Source organism: Geotrypetes seraphini, chromosome 16 (assembly GCF_902459505.1).
Source record: "Geotrypetes seraphini chromosome 16, aGeoSer1.1, whole genome shotgun sequence".
Lineage (NCBI taxonomy): Eukaryota > Metazoa > Chordata > Amphibia > Gymnophiona > Dermophiidae > Geotrypetes > Geotrypetes seraphini.
Genome location: NC_047099.1, coordinates 44,810,461 through 44,831,052, shown reverse-complemented (window position 1 = coordinate 44,831,052; position 20,592 = coordinate 44,810,461). Strand labels below are relative to the sequence as shown.

General features: G+C 41.4%; 1 protein-coding gene across 2 annotated transcripts in view; it reads left to right on the top strand.

The window, feature by feature from the left end:
- The window catches only part of ILVBL (ilvB acetolactate synthase like), a 25,227-nt gene extending 4,635 nt beyond the window's left edge, over nucleotides 1-20,592 (top strand). For both annotated transcript variants that reach the window (XM_033924483.1, XM_033924481.1), the window contains exons 4-16: nucleotides 1,170-1,297; nucleotides 1,970-2,108; nucleotides 3,543-3,654; nucleotides 4,105-4,204; nucleotides 5,426-5,523; nucleotides 8,725-8,861; nucleotides 9,455-9,589; nucleotides 10,685-10,799; nucleotides 10,959-11,128; nucleotides 12,288-12,358; nucleotides 16,191-16,262; nucleotides 16,660-16,765; nucleotides 17,433-20,592. In XM_033924483.1, the coding sequence (XP_033780374.1) occupies nucleotides 1,170-1,297; nucleotides 1,970-2,108; nucleotides 3,543-3,654; nucleotides 4,105-4,204; nucleotides 5,426-5,523; nucleotides 8,725-8,861; nucleotides 9,455-9,589; nucleotides 10,685-10,799; nucleotides 10,959-11,128; nucleotides 12,288-12,358; nucleotides 16,191-16,262; nucleotides 16,660-16,765; nucleotides 17,433-17,611 (1,562 nt within the window). In that variant the 3' untranslated portion in view covers nucleotides 17,612-20,592. The remainder of the gene's footprint in view (nucleotides 1-1,169; nucleotides 1,298-1,969; nucleotides 2,109-3,542; nucleotides 3,655-4,104; nucleotides 4,205-5,425; nucleotides 5,524-8,724; nucleotides 8,862-9,454; nucleotides 9,590-10,684; nucleotides 10,800-10,958; nucleotides 11,129-12,287; nucleotides 12,359-16,190; nucleotides 16,263-16,659; nucleotides 16,766-17,432) is intronic.

Below are 20,592 nucleotides of genomic sequence, written 5' to 3'. Positions count from 1 at the left end.
CATATTTCTCCCTCCATCAGTATCATCGATTGGATGGAGAATGTTGATACTGTTACGACTGCTCTCCATCTCTGCAGCTACTCACTCCTCATCCAGAGCTTTTGAGTTCTTTGAGGTTGCCTATGCATAGACAGGTAGTGCCACCAGCGGCCTCCAACCAGCATTGACAACTTCTCTCTGGAAGGAGATACGGGCTGTGCTCAAGGAAAAGCTTTCGGGGCTACTGCGTATGCAGTCTTCCCAGGCTTTAAGTGTGCTTGTGCCAGTCACTGGGGGCAACGCGAATTTTACCAATGCATGCATCAACATCATGAAGGAGCTTTCTCCTGGGTCAGATAACAGATCCCGTCTTGACGTTTTTCTACATGGAGCCAATGCTCTAGTTCAGTGGTTCCCAACCCTGTCCTGGAGGAACACCAGGCCAATTGGGTTTTCAGGTTAGCCCTAATGAATATGCATGAAGCAAATTTGCATGCCTATCACTTCCATCATATGCAAATCTCTCTCATGCATATTCATTAGGGCTAGCCTGAAAACCCGATTGGCCTGGTGTTCTTCCAGGACAGGGTTGGGAATCACTGCTCTAGTTGACACATATTTCCATGCACTTCTCAAGAAGAGTACTTTGAAGACTCAGGGTCTGACCTCTCCTGCGAGTTGTTGTAGGGCCTATGGCAGGAGTAAGGAACTCCGGTCCTCGAGAGCTGTATTCCAGTCGGGTTTTCAGGATTTCCTCAATGAATATGCATTGAAAGCAGTGCATGCAAATAGATCTCATGCATATTTATTGGGGAAATCCTGAAAACCCGACTGGAATACGGCTCTCGAGGACCGGAGTTCCCTACCCCTGGCCTATGGTATTCCATCTGAACCCTCCCTGCCACCCGAGAAGTGTAAGTCTCCCTCAGAAAGCATCTCTCTCTTCCGTAAGGTGGCTCAGACAATTCTTTTCAAATTGGAGACTGAGGAGGAGCCTCATTTAGAATGCTTTGTAGTGCTGGATTATGATTCTCCTAGGGATTATGAACGATGCTCTTTTTAAAAACTGGGAGGCTCAGATATACATGTGACTGAAAATTGTGTATACATTGGGTACATGTAGAATCTCTATCTATACTTTTGACGATTTACTCTTCTTGTCTTATCTCGAATACTGCTTTATTTCTCAGGTACCATAGGAGTGGCTGCAGTGACAGCTGGACCTGGGTTAACAAATACTGTGACGGCCATAAAGAATGCGCAGATGGCTGAATCTCCAGTATTACTGATTGGAGGATCGAGCGCCACCCTGCTACAGGTGAGCAAAAGAAGTGGAACTGAGCACCACAGCTGCAGGTGACGGAGGAGAGGGAAGCTCTCGCAGCAATCGATCACAGAGTGGAATTTGACGTACAGGTTGAAGCCACATTACTGTGAATGAGTGAAATAAGGGATTAAATTGCTGCATGTGAGGGGAAGGGAAAGGATCACATCAAAGTGAGACTGAATGGTGATCACATTCCTGGGAAGAGGTAAGAGGGGGATCATTTTGTTGCTTGTAAGGGTGAGGAGGGGGGCCTAATTCTACACATGAGTGAGAGGAGGAAGCCAAACTGTTAGATTAGTTTAATATTTGTATACCACATTATAACCATCAGGGTAGGGAGGGAAAAGAAATTAAACCACTATGAGTGAATGAGAGGACGTGTCGCCTTAGTGTAAGAAATGGAGGAGAAGATATATTCCACTGCGAGTGTGGATGCAGAGGGATCCCACTGCTTCAAATGAGGTTGTTTTATTGTTTTGAGTGAAAATGCAGAAAAATAAGTCACAGCTGGAAATTGGGAGAAAGGGGAAGATGACCACACAGATGAGATAATTTGTTACATGAAATAAAGTCAAATAAACCCGCTGTCCTAGGTGAAAGATGAATGGTTTATAGATCCTGTACTTTGGAGCTTTTTAAGTCTCTGATGCAGATCCTTTTCAGGGGCGTGGAGCTCTTCAGGACATCGATCAGCTGTCTCTATTCAAGCCACTTTGCAAGTTCTGTGCATCTGTTCGGACTGTGCGAGAGATTGTCCCTGTACTCAGGAAGGCTCTGGCTGTAGCTCAGTCTGGAACACCAGGTAACTTATTTTCTCTGAAGACAAGCAGGATGTGGATGTCATTCGATGGAGCCTGGGTCTGCATTCTATAGCTTGAAAAAGCCTTTGGTAGCATTCTCTGTCATCTTCTTTCTGCAGTTTGATCTTGTTTTACTAGAGTTCTTAGATTTTTATGGGATTGTTGGTTCTGGTCAAAGTTGTTTTTTTCTTTTATTTGGACCCCAGAATGTGGTGTTCCACAAGGGTCCCCTATCTCCCCTATTTTATTCAATGTATTTAGGTTTCAATTTGCCATTCAGCTTTCTAGATCTGTTTTTCAAATGCATATATATGCAGATGATTTGTCTTTGATTATACCTTTTGAAAACTCATTGGTTGAGATTAATTATGTAGTTTCTAAAGGTTTAGACAGTATTATTAAATGGACAGCTTTTAGATTAAAACTGAACAATGATAAGACTAAACACTTAGGACAGGGGTGGGCAACTCTGCTCCTCAAGGGCTGGAATCCAGTTGGGTTTTCAGGATTTCCCCAATGAATATGCATTGAAAGCAGTGCATGCAAATAGATCTCATGCATATTCATTGGAGAAATCCTGAAAACCTGACTGGATTCTGGACCGGAGTTGCCCACCCCTGACTTAGGCCCAGATTCTCAAAAATAAAATCTGCATTTAATGTGGTCGCTAAACTGGTTTCCGACAGTTTAGCCTACATGCATTTTAGCGGCGGATTATCAAAATGGCTTATGGCGGTCTTTTGCAAGCTTTCTAGCAGTCTCTGACACTGCCATGCAAATGGGCTCTTCAGCATTCAAATGAGCACTCCGGTGGATTCTTAAACATAGCTGAGCCATTCTCCAAGAGCGGCATCGGCTTTTGGCGACAAAAATCAGTGACTGGTCCGGGGGTGCCAGTACAGTGACAGCACTGTGAAAAACACTTCTCTGGCGTGTGCTTTGAAAAAAAAAAAAATCCCAAATTGAAGTTTGGCCCTCTCTCTCCTGCCGCATTGCCACCAACCAACACCCCCACTAACTCCCCTCACCTCCCCATGCTCTTCTACTCAACCGACACCTCCTCCCCCCACCGCAGTGGGAGAGATAAACAATCTCTCCCGTTACCAACCAACACCCCCCAACTCCTCTCGGCAGCATGGGAGGGATTTTAGGTATCGGTGCATCCCAAAAATGTCAGACATAAAACAGTTTTTAATGGCTTATTTTCTTATCAAGCAACTAAATGGTGAAATGCTTATTAGGAAGTTAGATAATTTTATGGCATTCAAGAAAGCACTGAAAACATTTTTAATCGTTTTTGCTAAAGCTCTGTCCAAAGTTTTCACCTACTTAAATTGTAATTTCTGAGTAATGTCCAGTCTCTTTATTTTTAACTGCGGGATATAAACACATATTATGTAGTATTATAATTTGTTTAACTTGTTTGTGTTTTGCAGGGCCTGTTTTTGTTGAATTCCCTATTGATGTCCTCTACCCTTATCATTTGGTACAGAAGGAACTGTCCCCCAAGGGATCACCTAAGGACATTATGGGGAAAATTATTAACTGGTAACTACGGTTGTGGACATTATGAAAAGTTTGCAAAAGGGGTAGTTTTATTTAGGGTTTGAACATACAATCTTGAATGAGAGAGTGCTATTTATTAACGAAAACCAGTACACTGAAGAAGTATCGTAATGCAACGTGTATGAAGCAAAATAGGATTTATATTACACTTATATATCCTTATGATAATTCTCCAATAGTTTGGACACTTGGTCTTGTATGGTAGCCAAGTTTATAAGGATTTAGAGAGTATGACAAAGACATCTTTTGGGGGGAGTGTGAGGTTGTAGGTTCAAATCCCCCCATTGCCCCAGGGACATTGGGGGGATTTGTGGGACAGAAAGGAAAAAATGCTTGTGTACCTGAATACATTAATGTAAACTGCTCTGAGCTCCCCTGAGAGAACTGAATAAATAAATAAAATCACATTTCCTGTCTCTCTTTATCCAACAGGTATCTGCAAAACCACCTTAATAATCTTTTTGCAGGAGCCTGGGAGTCCCGAGTTCTTTCCCCACTTCCAGTCCATATTCCTCAGGCCAGCTCTCAACAGGTGACATCTGTCTTTTTAAATATAGCCTGAAGTGTTTCTTTTTACCTCTAAATCATACGTCGATTGTCTTAAAATATTTGCCAATATTTGTTCATAACTTTTGATTGACCACATAAATATATGAGGGCTAATCAAAAATTAAAGAATTGTTGAATTATGCGATAACCGGAACAGAGCTAGCAAAATGCAACATATGTACTGTGCTTTTTGTTGAAAGTTGTTTCAGCTTTCCATGTCCACAGGTTCAAAGAAAAAGGACCTAATTCTGAAAAAGTTGGATGTAAGAAGAGTGCTTCTAAGCTATCTGACCATCTTTTTGTGCTCACTAGTCAGGTAGACGCAGCGCACCGGTTTCCAAGGCCATGATATCAAGATGGATCTGTAGAGCCATTTCATCAGCATATATTGCCTGTGGAAAACAATTACCAATCTTCGTAACGATGCATTCAATTAGAAGCTTGGCTTCTTCGTGGGTGGAAGCTCAGGCAGTCTCCCCTGAGGAGATCTGGTCCACTCTGCATACCCTTTCCAAGTTTTACAGAGTGGATGTAGTAGCAAGGGAGAACTCCATATTTGGGTCCTCGGTGTTACGAGCTGGCACAGTGGTCCTGCCCTAAATTTCTGGGACTGCTTTTGTACGTCCTGTCTGTCCAAAATAACACACCTATTGCACTAAAAAAGAGATTAGGTTCTCACCTTGCTAATTATCTTTTCTAGTAGATAGGTGTGTCATTCTGGAACCTCGCCCTATCAGTTATCTCCTGTGCCTGCCTACTATGAATGTCCAAACTGATATTTGGATGTCAGTCAGCCCATGAGGGTATAAAGAATAATCTATTGCTGTAGCACATTGGTGTTTACTTGAGCTCCATAAATGTTTATTTTGTTTTCAGAGCAGAACAGAGTTGTAGTTCGGGGAGTTTCCCCGTACTCTTCCTTCACATGTGTTTGTATATAGGGCCATTGGCTGCTTTGGTACAAACTGAAGGGGCAACAGAGCTCTTTAGTGAAGGAGGAATTCAAAAGCTGGAGTAGATTACTTCTGCATGGCTCATGAGCACTGGGATATTACCCATTTGTCCAGAATGACACACCTATCTACTAGGAAAGATAATAGCACGGTAAAAACCTAATCTCTTTATATGGTCAGTCATAGGCTTATAGATTTTATAACACATAGAAGAGAATGCAATATTCTTTTGTGTTATTTTTTTCCTGCAGGTACAGAAAAGTTGTGAGTTGTTGAGTCGAGCAAAGAAGCCGGTCCTTGTGCTGGGCAGTCAGGTCACATTGCCCCCAACACCTGTAGAGAAACTGAGGTAGTGTACAACTATCAGTGATTCAGTGGGGAAAGGGGGAAATATAGAGAGAGACTGATGCGAAAAATATTTGCTTAACCAATGTTACCGTTTGGGGTTGAGTTCAAAGGAAAAGAGCAGAGCGTGCCTGGTCTTCAAAACCCTCTTTAATAATAATAATAACTTTACTCTTGTATACCACATTACCATGGAAGTTCTATGTGGTTAACAGATGAAGAGACTGTACATTTACAGCGATGTTATTTTTACAGCAAAGTTACATTTGCAATGAAGTTACATTTGCTGTGAGTTACCAATAATATAATCCATGTATAAAACAGTCTTGTCAATCATAAAAGCATGTAGCTTTGTCATTTACATTATTGGGACTCCTGATGCAGACATTATAGCCAAAACAAGGTCCATGTCGAGTCCACGATTTGCTACATGTTTTTATGATTGACAAAACTGCTTTAGACATGCTTTGGACTTGGCTGCTATTTGTGCAGAGGTGACTATCTCCTTTGTGGTTACTTTTTGGGGTTGGCCAAAGAACAGTTGGTAGTAGAAATGTAGAAAACATATCCAAAGAGAAACTGAAGTGAGATAGATTTGCAGCAAAAGGAGCTATAAAACCTGGATCACATGATAATACATTCAAGGCTATTTAGAGCAGCGTTTCCCAAGTTGGTCCTGGAGTACCCTCGAGCCAGTCAGGTTTTCAGGAAATCCACAATGAATAGGCATGATATTGATTTTCATATACTGCCTCCATTGCATGTAGATCTCTTTCGTGAATATCCTGAAAACCTGACTCCAGGACCAGTTTGAGAAACACTGATTTAGTGAAGCTGTCTGACCTTTTCAATACTTCCTCAGAGTTTGGAGTACTGAAGATGGGCAGATGGTTCTCTATGAATGTGGAAGTAAGGAGAAGGCTGGGAATTACAGGTGGTAATGGAATCGCGGCTAAAAGAGAATAACATTGTTTCTGCAATCCAGTATATTACAGAATGTGAGAGAGAGGTTTTGTAAGTTGAATGTGATCAATTGTTTTGACTGGGTGACTCAAAAGGTGGATCAGTTAAGAGTTAGATATCATGAACTTAGATTTTAGAAACGCATTTGACATGGTTCTGTATAGGTAACTATTAAATGGTGGGGTTGCTACCAGGTTCTGTTCCTGCTGGGATTGTTCTTAATGATTCAGATATATCAGTGTTTCCCAGGTTGGTCCTGGAGGACCCCCTCCATCCCTTTTATTGGAGCGAGGGAGTCCCACATGTGAGAATATGCTGCCTTCTTGTCTAAGGATAAAGCACAGTTACTTACCGTAACCTTGGACAGCAGGTAGACATTCTCACAACCTGCCCACCTCCCCTAGTTGACTTCTTCGCTTGGGCATAAAACTGACGACCTCGCGAGCTGACATTGGACGGGAAGACACTTGCGCATGTGTGGTGTGAGCAGTCTAAAAAGCTTGCTAAAGCTTAAAGTGATACTACATGTTTACTGTCCGTACCGGGGCTCTGTGGATGACGTCACCCACATGTGGGAATAGGAGTGCTTGCGTGCTGTTTCCAGTAGGAAGGATCTTCCAGGGGCTATGCTGAGACATTTCTTGTTTTCAGATCTTTGTAAATCAGTGCAGGAATATACAAAAAAAACTTATGAGAATATATCAAAGAGCACTTTCTCTATTTTTGTCTGGGGACAGTGTGGCATAGTGGTTAAAGCTACAGCCTTAGTACCCTGAGATTGTGGGTTCAAACCCACACTACTCCTTGTGACCATGGGCAAGTCGCTCAATCCCCCCCTTGCCCCCAAGTACATTAGATAGGGGAATGTAAACCACCTAGGCTATAGGTGGTATATAAATACTAAAAATAAAGAAAGAAAGGAGAGCTATACACGAGGGCGAAACAAAAATGAGAGGCAATTGTTAAATTACGCGATAACTGGAACGGAGCTAGCGAAATGCAACGAGTACATTGCGTGTTGGATAGTTCGTCCACACACGTGGCAGCCACGAGGACAGACCCACGGATGCTCCCTTACAAGAGAAATTCACCGTCTAAATATTGACGCGGTATGGACATAGCACGGGCAAATAAGGAAAATTGCCGTGCATTGCGTCCATGACAGTTCGTGTCTTCATACAACAGCTTGGGCTCCAACATCTTCGGTCCACTGCCAGGTCACAGATTCACCTCTGATGATGAAGTTAAAGAAGCGAAACGTCTTTGCAGGAATGCCGAAGCTAGTTAAACGATACAACAAATGGATGGAGGAATGTGGAACGGTGATATGGTCAATTGCTCACAGTTAAATGTATTTTGCCTTTACATTTTGATTTATCCTCATAAATGGAGAGCTGTGGCTAAGTTTTTAATTCTTAAGTGAAATAGTGGAAAAGATGTCATGGTGTGTCTCTTAACCAAAAAGATGCATCTTCAGAAATCTGTATTTAATATTCACAGAACCCAAGATGGATCCATGTTTTGGCAAAATAATGCCTTCATCATGGGTTAACAATAAAATGATAATAGCATTAATTACAGAAATGAAAATTTAAGAAACTAAATAGGAATATTGATATATCAAATGCATAAAGAAATTAAATCAAGAAAAATGTGCAAATAGTGACAAATGAAGTGCCAAGAATGCAAAGCTAAAACATCACCAAAAAAAAAGAAACTCGCTGACATATTGAAAAAGTTGGCAAATGTCTTTGAAGATACCCAATAGAAAATGCAAACTTGTTTGACAGAAATGATTTATTGGTTTTTGCATTTGATATATCAATATTCCTAGTTTAGTTTAATTTTTATTATTGACCCCTGATTAAGGCATTATTTTGCTAAAACGTGGATCCGCGTTGGGATTCTGTGAACATTAAGGGCCTGTTTTACAAAGCCGCGCTAATGGCCCCGAAGCTCCCAAAGGGCTTTGGGCTGTTGCTGTGTGGCTCTGTAAAACAGGCCCTAAATAAAGGGCTCCTTTTATCAAGCCATGCGTTAAACCGCCGGCCACGCTAGCCGCTACTGCCTCCTCTTGAGCGTGATGAAACATTGCGCACATTAACCCTGCTAGCGCGGCTTGATAAAAGGAGCCCAAAGATTTCTGAAGATACATCTCTTAGCGACAAGTCATCTTCTTTACTGGAATGTTTTTTTGTTTTGATTTTGATATAGGGTCTTATTTCTCTCTCGTCCTTTCCAGAACAGTCTTGGAAACTCTGAGGATTCCTTGTTTCTTGGGAGGTATGGCCAGAGGAATTCTGGGAAGAGACTGTCCATTCCACATTCGGCAGAACCGCAGAGAGGCTCTGAAGGACGCTGACCTTGTCATCCTAGCAGGTAAATAATAATAGCAGTCCGCTTGTGTGCCAGCCAGGAGAGAGACAACTGACAGCGAAGTGTGCTTGGCGCAGTTTTGATATTATGGGGGTGGTATGAGGAATTTTCCTCTTTGTTTGAAGCTTTTGGTTTTTGCTCATTTGGCCAATGATAATATTGCTGGACTCGTTGAGCTTTTCTGAGTCTATGTTTAGATGAATGATGGCCCCGCTCCCCCCATCCAGTAATATTTCCTTTTTGTTTGAAGTTTTTTGCTTATTTTTTTCCAGTTTAACTTGGTTCTCTTGCTTCTTTATTTGTTTGTTGTGTAGATCAATGAAACATACATTTCATACATTTTGAACTGTTTATTTTAGATAGCAGAGTGTGGATAATTTTGCAGGTCACTGTCTAGCCTTTATCTAATACTCCTAGCGCTGGAAAACCGCATCTGGAGTGTGCCTGCTGAAATGCATTCCCACAGTACTTTGGCAGCTTCATAGATTGGGCCTAACGGAGAATGGTTCAGCAGACAATGACTAGTTCTATGGTTGCACTTCAGGAAGGAGATGGTGTGGCATCTTAAACCTGCTGAGTCCTTTCTACTCTTCCAGGTACTGTGTGTGACTTCCGTCTAGCTTATGGTCGCATCCTTAGTCGACGCAGTAAAATCATTGCTATTAACAGAGACCGAAACCAACTTTTGAAGAATTCGGATATGTTCTGGAAGCCCACCATTGCTATTCAAGGTGAGCAACTCTTGGTGAAAGACTGTATTGGATGTTCCTCTAAGACAGAGAGGACATAACGCATCGTCTTATATGCCATTAATACCACCCCGTTCAAAGCAGCTTACAAGAAAAAAGAGCTAAAGCAAACTTCCAGGATAATTATACAAGCAGTTTAAAAAAATTGAAAGTACAATACATTAACAGAAGATGAAGTTTCTAATTAGCCAGGTTTTAATGATTCTTCTAAGAGTGTGAACTTTGGAATTTTGGGCAAATTGAAAATCCCAAGAGAGCGCTAATAGTTTTTCTCTCTTTTTATCCTTTGGGGAAGGAAAACCTATTAAATTACAGTTTTGTGACCCGCAATATCTAACTGAGCTGGTAAAGCTGTAATATTCATAATATGATATTCTCACATGTGGGTGATTCCTTTCATGGAACCTTTCAATTTTAAGTGCTGCCCCTACGGCCTTCCCATCCAATGTCTGCTCATGGGACCTGTAGGTCTCAGTTTCCACAGAGTTAAGAAGTTGCGTTTTCAGAGTTCTCCTCAGTGTGCCAAACGTTGACCCTTTTTGGTGCCTTCCCTTTGGATTTTTCCTTATGTTCTGTCATATTTTGTTGTTTTCTTCAGTTTTCTTTCCCTCCTTTAGCTTTTTTGGACTTGAAACAGCCCCACTGAAAAATTAGTGATTACTTATAGCATGATCCGTGACAAACGACGCTGACATACCCAGATTTCTAACCTTGGTTTATGTTCGAGTCAACCTTTTTTTTTTTTTTTTGGGGGGGGGGGGGAGAAGGTACCTCGGTTTATTTCGGATCAGTTTATATTCGATTATATACAGTATATATTTTTTAACGGCAAATATGCTTGTTAGCCTGAAAGATGATGTAGACCTAGGGATGGCAGAAGACTAGAGCAATAAAGTATATCTACCTTTTTTGGCCATCTTTTTGATGGACTCTTCTACTTCAAAAAACATTTAGCTCACACCCTCTCTACTGCAGGGCTCTTGGAAATGGGGTGTCTCAATTTTGTATTTTAATTGGCTCCCTGCAGCGAGAAGTCATAAATAACTCCGTACTTCATACTATCTCTCTCTTCTGCAGGTGACGCTAGTTCCTTCCTTCTGAAGCTCTCAGAGGGATTAGGAGGTTATTTGTGTCCTCAAACCTGGATGCAGCAACTGAAAGAAGGAGACATCAGAAAAGAGGAAGCAAATAGGTATACAAGAATGGTTAGGGGGTCCAGGCATTTGACTATTAACCCTTTCATTCTGGGGTTTGGCTTCAACTGGACATGGCTCTTAGGAGTGAAATTAAGAGAGGAATGAATTTATTGGTAGTAGGAGATATCCTGGATTTATGCCAGTGTTTTCTGCAGAAAAGCATCTGATGAGAAGACAGAGCAACACTTAAATCCACTGAAAGTCCTGTACCATGTGGAAGATGCCCTAGCAGAGGACAGCCTGATCATAGTAGATGGCGGGGATTTTGTGGGGAGTGCTGCTTACATCCTTCGGCCAAGGGGTCCACTTTGCTGGCTGGATCCAGGTAATGTGCAAAAATATTCAGATTTAGCATCAGTTTCTGAACTTCTTGAGTCTGATTTATCCAGTACTGTTCCTTTGCATAGGCTGTCAGGTTGTCTTTCTAGCTTAGTGTACAGATTTCTGAATCAGAACCTAAGAATAGCTTTACTGGGTCAGACCAATGGTCCACCAAGCCCAGTAGCCCATTCTCACAGTGGCCAGAACCCAAGAAGTAGCAATATTCCATGCTATTGAAAACGTTGTGGCCTCCTGTGTGCGTTTTTGTTTTAGTCGGTGCATATTTAAGCTGTGGAATTTGTTACTGAAGGTTGTCATCAACATTTGTAGTGTAGCTGGATTTAAAAACAGACGAGGACACTATCTGAATTCAAGAAAGTCTGCAACAGATGCAGAAGATCTCGTAGTTGGTATGGATGAGCAGACTAAATAAGTCATATGGTCTCTATCTGCCATAATTTGTCATGTACAGTATACTTGAGGTTCATCACCTCTTACTTCTAGAAGTGAGAAAGATGAAATGGATCTTTTGAGTACTTTATGTGATTTGGTGGTCACTGTCATAAGTAGGAAGCCAGGTGATTGGTCTGACTCAGCATGTCACGTTTTATATTCTCAAATGACATGGTTACCACATGCCAAGTAGAAGCACCACTCTCTTACAACACCCAGTTCCTCATTCAAAGAAGACATCTCTGCTGTGGACACCTCTAAAGCTTGAAAGAGGGTAAAGTGCTATTCAGCAGGGAAGTCATGCTGGGGGTAAGGATAGTGTTTCTTCTGTGGCCTAGAAAGGATTAGTCCAGAGCTGATTAGTATATGGTTTGGAAGCAATGTTAACCTCTACCTCAATCTCAGCACCCTGAGGTTGTGGGTTCAAACCCCACGCAAGTCACTCAATCCTTCATTGCCCCAGACAGGGAAAATGCTTGAAGTACCTGTATGTAGACCATTGAGTGTGGTTGTATAACTACAAAAAGGTGGTATACAAATCCCAATCCCTTTCCCTTACAATGTTTTTTTGTATTTTAATTATTATTCTTGATGTTGCAGTATTCTCCCCACCTTAGAGTGATTCACTCCCTTTCAATGTAGTTACACATAGTTTTATTGGTGATGAAGAGCATAAGTGGCTGTACATCAAATAGGCCTTCTTTTTCCAGGAGCCTTTGGAACCCTAGGGGTCGGAGGTGGATTTGCACTGGGAGCCAAACTCTGCAGGCCAGAGTCAGAGGTGAGAAAGCCACCATGCTATGTGTCTCTGATCAGGAGAGCAGTTTCACAGTATAAAGTGATGGATGTATTGTGCAACCAGGAAAGAATCTATGTCATATCCAGCCACTTAAATTGAGCTGGCTTATCTCACCAAGTGCTGAAGTTATGCTAGAATATTTTGACTTTTTGGCACACGGTGGAAACTCTACCTAGTCAGGATCTCAAGCTATGTGCTTTTACTTTTTCTTACATTTGGACCCAATGGTTGCCACTTGTGTTCTTTGTATAGAAGACTGAACTCTGAGGACTTTAAGAGATCAGCATTAAAGTCTGAGAAAGGTAAACTTGGGTTTCAGTAGGTTATATCATTGCTCAGCAAAACCAGGTAGGCAATAGTGTAGCCTTTGGAGTCTCTGTTAGGGTTTAATACAAAACAGTGTTTTTGCCTAGAATAGTGTTTTAGGTTGCATTTCAGGACATAATATCAGATTAGGGCCCAAATAGCTGTTGAGGAAAGGCTCTGGTGTTAATATAATTCCCTCTCGCCCACCCCAAGGAAAAGCTTTTTTGATTTATAGGCTCTTCAGCCAAATTACTTTGGTAGGTTTTTTTCTTGCCCTTTCTTTATTTTTCCAGGTGTAAGTACTTCTATACCACAGTATGGCTGAGAAACATATCACCAAAACTTCTGCTCAGGTTACAACTTCTGTCTCTGTGCAGACAGAAAATGTTCCCCAGGCAGAGGGCGTAATTCACCTTGACTCTCTCATGAAGGAAGTAAAGGAACTGAGAGAGGAGGTGGCAATGAGTTCTGGCTGTCTGATCACCTCTTTGTACTTACGAATGCGGCACGTCATGTCAGGGGAGACAGGCATCTAAAGCATGGCTATATCTTTTGTCTATATTGGAAGTGGAAAGCAGTCTCCAGTGCAGGTGCACTCCACACACAGCATTATGTCACCTAGAGCAGTCTCACCTGCAGCGATTTGCAGGATGGCCACTTGGTCCAATCTCTACACATTCATCAAATTTAACAGGTGGGGCACCACTTTTGGGTCCTCAGTACTGACAGCAGGTTCATCTGTCCTAACCTAGGAACCTGGGAATGCTCTTATACTTCCGTTGGTCAAGACTATTAGTCCTGTTGCATAAGGAAAGATTAGGTTCTTACCTTGCCAATCTTCTTTATTGTAAACAGGAATGATGGTCTTGATACCTGCCTTGTCAGATGTATACTAGCCTGCTTTCTGTTTCAGACATGCCTGCTTGGTCAGGTGTCTCGTTTCTATGAATTCACTCATAAGAGACTGTCATCATGTGACCAGGCCTGAGCAGTAACAGCCGTCACATTTCCACCCCCCCCTCTTCCAGTGTATAGGTCCCAATGGACTTACTTTGTATAGGGTGCCTCCAACTCTTTCCTGCTGGTGTATAGGTCTCCATGGAACCTCCCACCACTGGACCTCCTTCCTATAGGGCCATATCTCTCTCTGCTGCACTGGGCCCCCTGTCAGCACCAGTCAGCAGTAGCCATCAGGGCTTACTGGGAGTTAGACCAGAGGCCAGCATTCCTCCTCCCAAGGGTCACCCAGCTCCCGAAGGAGCTATCTGAGCTGGAAGCTATTCTTTTCAGTACTACAGTCCACTCAGGGTGAGTGGATAGCTCCTAGCAGCCCTTGCAGCTCTTATGCAAATTAACTAGGTTCTCTATGGTGGAATGCCAGTGGCAGGAAGCTTCGTCCTGTCACACTGACTCAACATTGCTGGGATTACTGAAATACATGGTCAGACAGATACAAACAGTACAGACCGCTGCAGCAAGGTTTTTGCAGGGAAAAACAAAACGGACGAGTGCCACCCTGCTACTGAAAGAGTTACACTGGCTCCTGATTGAAAGCAGGGTGAGAGTCAAGATTTTACTACTGACACACAAACCATTCACCTCTGAGAACTGCACTATCTTGCGGCTAGACTACACAACTATACTCCACCACATGTCCTACCCTTGAGCCAAGAGTCCCTACTACAAATGCCCTCTTTCCAAGACATCAAATACAAAAGCACAAGGGCAAGAATGTTCTCGGTAATAACATAACATACATTTTTATTTATATATCGCATAAGCCTTACAGTTCACAAAAGAAGCAAAACTAACCAGTGTCAGCGAGCTACATTAAGAATCGAGAAGATTAACAGTGGAGTTACAGAGGTGGTTGACAGTATATAGTTACAAAGTGGTAGAAAGACTAATGACAAGGGGCTGCCTTATAACTTGGTTCCAACATGGTGGAATGCTCTACTGAAGGAACTGAAACTAGAAAAAGACACCAAAAATTCAAGAAAGGGATAAAGACTATCCTTGTCTCCGACTACTTCAACTAAAGCTGTGATCAGACACAGGGAGGAAGCAACATAGCAGACAAGCTCCCCCTCCCACTAAGAACACTATAGAGGACAACCCTAATGCTATCTGCCTCCTACACTGCCTCAACTACCATGATCCCATCTCCCCAGCACTCCGCGCTGAACACTGGCACCCAATTAGCCAACGCTGTGCATTCAAGGCCCTGGCAATAGCACACAAAAGAATTTATGCCACCACCCCCTCCTACATAAAATCCAAGCTACCCATCTACATCCCCACCTGCACCCTCCGCTCAGAAACGGAGATACGCCTATGCATTCCCCCCGGAAGGTCCCTCCGCTCAGAAACCGCCCACAAACGCTCCTACAGCCATTTCATTCCCCAACTCTGGAACCAACTCCCCCCTCAACTCACTAATGACATTCCGGAAAATGGTAAAGACCCTCCTCTTCAACTAAAGGTCACCCTCAGTCTACACCCAACCCCACCCTTCTTTCTCCATTCTAATCTTCTGCCTAAATTTCTGTATAGTCCACTCTCAGCCTATACTCAAATAACTTGTATCTAAACTAAACTACTGTTCTTAATTTGCTGTATAGTCTCATATGTCCAAGTATTTAAATCTATTGTATAATCTTGTATGTCCAATTCACACCATTGTGAATGTTTACTTGTAAACCGTTCTGAGCTACTGGGAGAACGGGATAAAAATCTAAATAAATAAATAAAGGAGATGCTCTGTTGCACATAATAGATTTTGTTCCTAGAAACATTTAGGGTATGAGGAATTTATAGTAAATGGACACTTGGGGCTCCTTTTACTAAGCTGCGATAGCGTTTTTAGCGCTTTTAGCGCTACGCGGCTAGAACACCAGCTCAATGCTGGCGTTAAGGTCTAGCACGGGCAGTAATTTAGCAAGCATTAAAGCCCTAATGTGGCTTAGTAAAAGGAGCCCTGGGTATAATGGTAAAATGTAATCCTGTGTACACCTAGTATACATCTCTGGCACATTCATATTTCCACGCGACTTTAGCCAGAAATGGAGAACTGTCAGGGCAATTTGTAGCCCATCAATGTTGCGTTTTATGAATACAGGAGAGAAGCCAAGACGCGTCATGTAGAGACTGAATAAGGACTACATTTTAACTTGGGTGTGAGTGTAGATAGATAGAGAATAGACACACCCATTATGAAGGAAAAGATAGTTATTTGTTTTACACATTTTCCTTTCTACTTTCATAATAAATTTATAGAACCATTTTTACTGATTTTTAAAGAAGATGGGTGAAATATCATGTAAAGCAGCTGTACATAGATGAAGACATAGATAGGCATATACATTAAATATCTTGGAAGCAGCTGTCAAATTCTCTACATCCATAATAAATAGCACATTTTATCTCTGAAGCAGATGATTAAAAAAAAAAAAAAAGGTAGACCACTGTTATTGCTAGAACATAGAAACTAATTCTTTTCTTTCTTTAGGTTTGGATCATTTACGGTGACGGCTCCCTAGGGTACAGCATTGCTGAATTTGATACTTTCACTCGTCACAAGGTGATGATTATCTGGGAAGTCATTTACATATCATTTTCCTAAAGTGTCCTCAAAAACACATGCAGACTTACTTTTAGCCACCCAGGAGCATCTTTGTCTGAAAAAGAAAGTAACACACTCACAGACTGCATTTTCAGATCTATCTACATTATTTTCCTTGAAAATACCATTCCCCTTAACATCCGGGTTGTCTTCATTAAAAATGCTGACCCCCTCCTATATGCAAATGGCTTCTTTTGGATATTTTTTTTTCCTATAATGGCAAAAAAAAAATTTGCAGCCTAACTGGACAATACGTCTAGCTGGCCATTTAAAAAAAAAAGAAAAAGAAGATAGATGTCTTTTTCTCCACCCTCTATGTCTTTGCTTTATGTATAACAGCATTTCAATCTTTTAGACTCCTGTGATTGCACTGGTTGGAAATGATGCCTGCTGGAGTCAGATCTCTCGAGATCAAGTTCCTATATTTGGGAGTAACGTAGCCTGTAGCCTAGCATATAGTGGTAAGTGATTTCTTATTCCTATCCTGGATATAATATTGTCTCTCTCCCTATTGCCCTAAACTGGGTAATAACCTGGCATTTTAAAAATGATTAACTGCCATTTGATTTAGATGTGTAAAAGGTCATGCATGTATAATAGCAATTTTAGGAAAACCGTCACATTATGATGGCCACCTACTAATATCCAGAATAACCACCTCTGGCAGCTAGATACCATGGGAGTGACTCAATAAGATGCTGGGTGTCTTTTGATGTATATATCTCCAGCATTTAGGCATACACACACACACTTATGGTAACTCTGTGGTAAGTGCTGTACAGAAAGTATTACAATATTGCTTTGGTTTTTTTGAGTTCCATTTAACAGAGAGTCTACTGTATGTATGCATTTGGGCCAGCCATAGATCCTAGCACTTAAATTCTAGAGCTTCACAAATACACATATAATTTAGAGAATAATGTAAGCTAAGTGTATACTCTGCCCAGACTCCATCACATGTGAATGCCCACCTGCAAACAGCATTTACACATGTGTTAGAGACCTCCTCTATAGAATTACCCCCACAACAATTAGTGCAGCCCTTGAGCTTAGAATTCCTCTTTTGAGGATTTATTTTCTTGTATCTGTCTTCTAATAGTAATCTGACCTCTCTTAATTTTCATGTAGATTACCATGCTATTGCTGAAGGATTTGGTGGTAAAGGGTTTCTAGTGACATCGAAGGAAGAAGGCATAATGAGTGACATCATCAAGGAAGCACAGCAGGCGTGCAAAAAAGGAAAAGCAACCTTAATCAATGTTCTGATTGGAAAGACCAACTTCCGAGAGGGATCTATATCTGTTTGAGGCAGGACACAGGGGCACCCATGGTTGGCATCTTCCTCTCAATGTTTCTCTCTGTGACTAAAGTACAGCCTTCCCCCCAACCGGCCTCTTCTGGAAATGCTTTTCCCAACTATCTCAGAGAGACTTCCTATTCATCCAGAGTTCCAGATTGTTTTCAATTATAGTCTGGTTTCTTTTGCTCTGCAAAGGCTTTCTTCTAGGGTTCTCTCTTGAAAGTCTTCCCTCCTACTTTCTACTTCTTGGGATCCTCATTCTTTTAGTGCAGTCAAGAAAAGACTTAACTGAAAAATCATGCACCAATTATTGTTATGCTGACGGCTTCATCCAGTAAGATTGTTAGCTGAGTTTTAACAAAGTCTGTAGGATCCTGCTTTTTCCAAATGACACAAGCAAACCCCAAACCCTATTTAGACATTCTTGTTTCTGGCCTATTGTGTTAATAAAGAAACAGATTCAAAGCTAAATATACTTGTGTAAGATGGTACATGTCAGTTCTGATCTGTACTGCAGGTTCCCTTCTGTATATTAGACTCCCCAAATCTGTATTTCACCCTTTTACTGTAAAGAAACCACATAACCCAAGTCTTCCTCGTTAGAAATAGTACGGAAGTTCATGTGATCTTATATAGTAGAAATAGGCCTTTTCATTTAGAACACTATAGAGATTGGGGTTCTAAGACTGTCCATCCAGGCTAGTATCCCTTTTTCCAGCAGGGGCCAATCCTGGAAGGATAGCAAAATATAGCAAGACTCCTTGCTACTTACCCTCAGGGATAAACTGTATCTTTCCTTAGGTCTACCTTAATAATAGTTTTTAGACATTTCTTCCGGGAATTTTTCCATACTTTTTTTTTAGGCCCGACAATGCTAACTGCTTTTGCTACATTCTCCAGAGTTTTACTTTGGATTGAGTGAATTTTTTCTGATTTGTCAATATTCAGCTGGCAGTGGGTCCGCGCTTATTATTATTTTTAGTAAAGTACTCTAGCAGGAAGTCATAGCAAGCATTTTGAAGAGGCAGCTGGAATAAACAGGAAGAAGCGTGGGCATTGCTCCTGCTAGACTGCCAGGGATTGGGTACCTAGGCCTGCCATGATTCTAGGGGAGATCTGGGGCAGTGAGGTCTGGATCTTCCACAGATTGGGAGGAAGGGAAGGGGGGTCAGCATACTTCAGTGCCTGCACCCACATAGCTAAATGACTAATGTTAGCATTGCTATTTAGTAACATAGTAAATGATAGCAGACAAGGATCCAAACAGTCTGCTCAGCATTCACATTCATGATCAATTCCTGACTGAACCAACAATCCAATAGTAGTATTAATATTCCACTTTAAAATGTCTCCCCCTCCCCCACACTCATAGCATATGATATGAATGTGGTATAAAATATGCATACTATATCTACTGTGCCATGTTTCCCATGCCATGCCCCTGGGAATATGGGATATAAAACTTTCAGGGCTCAGACCCTATTTTCCAACTATTGAGACAGTTTGTATGTTCGGCTGCCAACTTTGCCCTGGGAATGCCCGTCTCTAGATTACTTTTAAAATGGCAAGTCAAAGGTGCCCCTTGTTTTGAATATCAACTAAGTAACTTCATGATGTGTCTGCTCTACTCCCCTCAGGATCTTATAGACTTCTGTCATATGAGGAAAGGTTAGGGCTCTTTAATTTTGAGAAGAGACAGATGAGGGGAAATCTGAGAATGATTCCATCCCCTTCTCTGTACCTTTTCTAATTTCACAATATCTTTCTTGAGGTTCAGTGACCAGTATTTGCACACAATTTTCAAGGTGGGATCATATTTTTTTTTTTCTTTTATTCTGCTTTCCTTTCCCAATAATTCCCAACATTTTGATTGAAATTTTCTGATCATTTTATGGCACTGGTCCATCATGACACTAAGATCTTTTTCCTGGGTGGTTCCTCCTTACTTGGTGCTTGCCCTCATTCAATTTCATCTCTCATTCAGATGCCCAGTTTTCTAATCTCCCAAGATCCTCAGGCAGTTTAACAATGTTTGAATAATTTTGTGTCATCTGCAGTCTGCAAATTTGATCACAGCACATGTTCCCATTTAAATGTATTTCATGAATATCTTAAAACTAAAACATAGTTCCAGTGGGTCTCTATTATTCACCATCCTCCACTAAGATAATTGGCCATTTAACACTACTCTCTCCGTTTTCTTTTTTAACGGGGACATTTCCTTAGAAGTCTCTCATGAGGTACTTTGCAAAAGCTTTCTAAAAGTCGGGTAAATGCACTATAGGCGTCTTTTACGAAGCCATTTAGCACAGCTAACTGCCCTGAAGCCCGTAAGGATCTAAAGGGCTTCAGGGCCGTTGCCGGGGGCGGTGAGGGTTATGAACCGCCACACATTTATTCATGCCTTTAAAAAATAATGTGGCAGATTAGTGAGACAAGACTCTTCTTGGCTAAACCCATGTTAACTCTGTGTGATTTTGTATTTTACAATAATTTCTACCATTTTTCCTAGCACTAATTTCAGGCACAGATCACTCCAGGAACCTTTGCATGATTTTAATGACAAGTTAAAAATGTATAATAGTATATCTGCAATTTCTTTTCTGTTCTTTCCATACATACTCTTGAGGTCTGGGTAATTTTCTGTTTAGCTTGTCAATTTTGCTAGTACATCTTCCATGTTTAGCAAAACCATCACTTTTAAATACCATCTTTATTATAGGTAATTCCCTTATATTCTCTTCAGCAAAGAATTAATTTAGGCCATGTTAGGGTTTTTTTTATTGCCAACCACTGTGATAAAAGCTCCAATGCTTATAGAGCTTGTACCACAATAAAAAAAACCCTAAAGCGGCTTGATAAACCGGGGGTGGGGGTGTTAGTCTCTTCATTGTAGCTTGTCCTCTTTGAGTGCTTCTTTAACTCATTGATGGCCTCCAAGGGGCCGCTGAAAAGTTCTCAGCCAAACCAAGACGAGAATGATGTGGA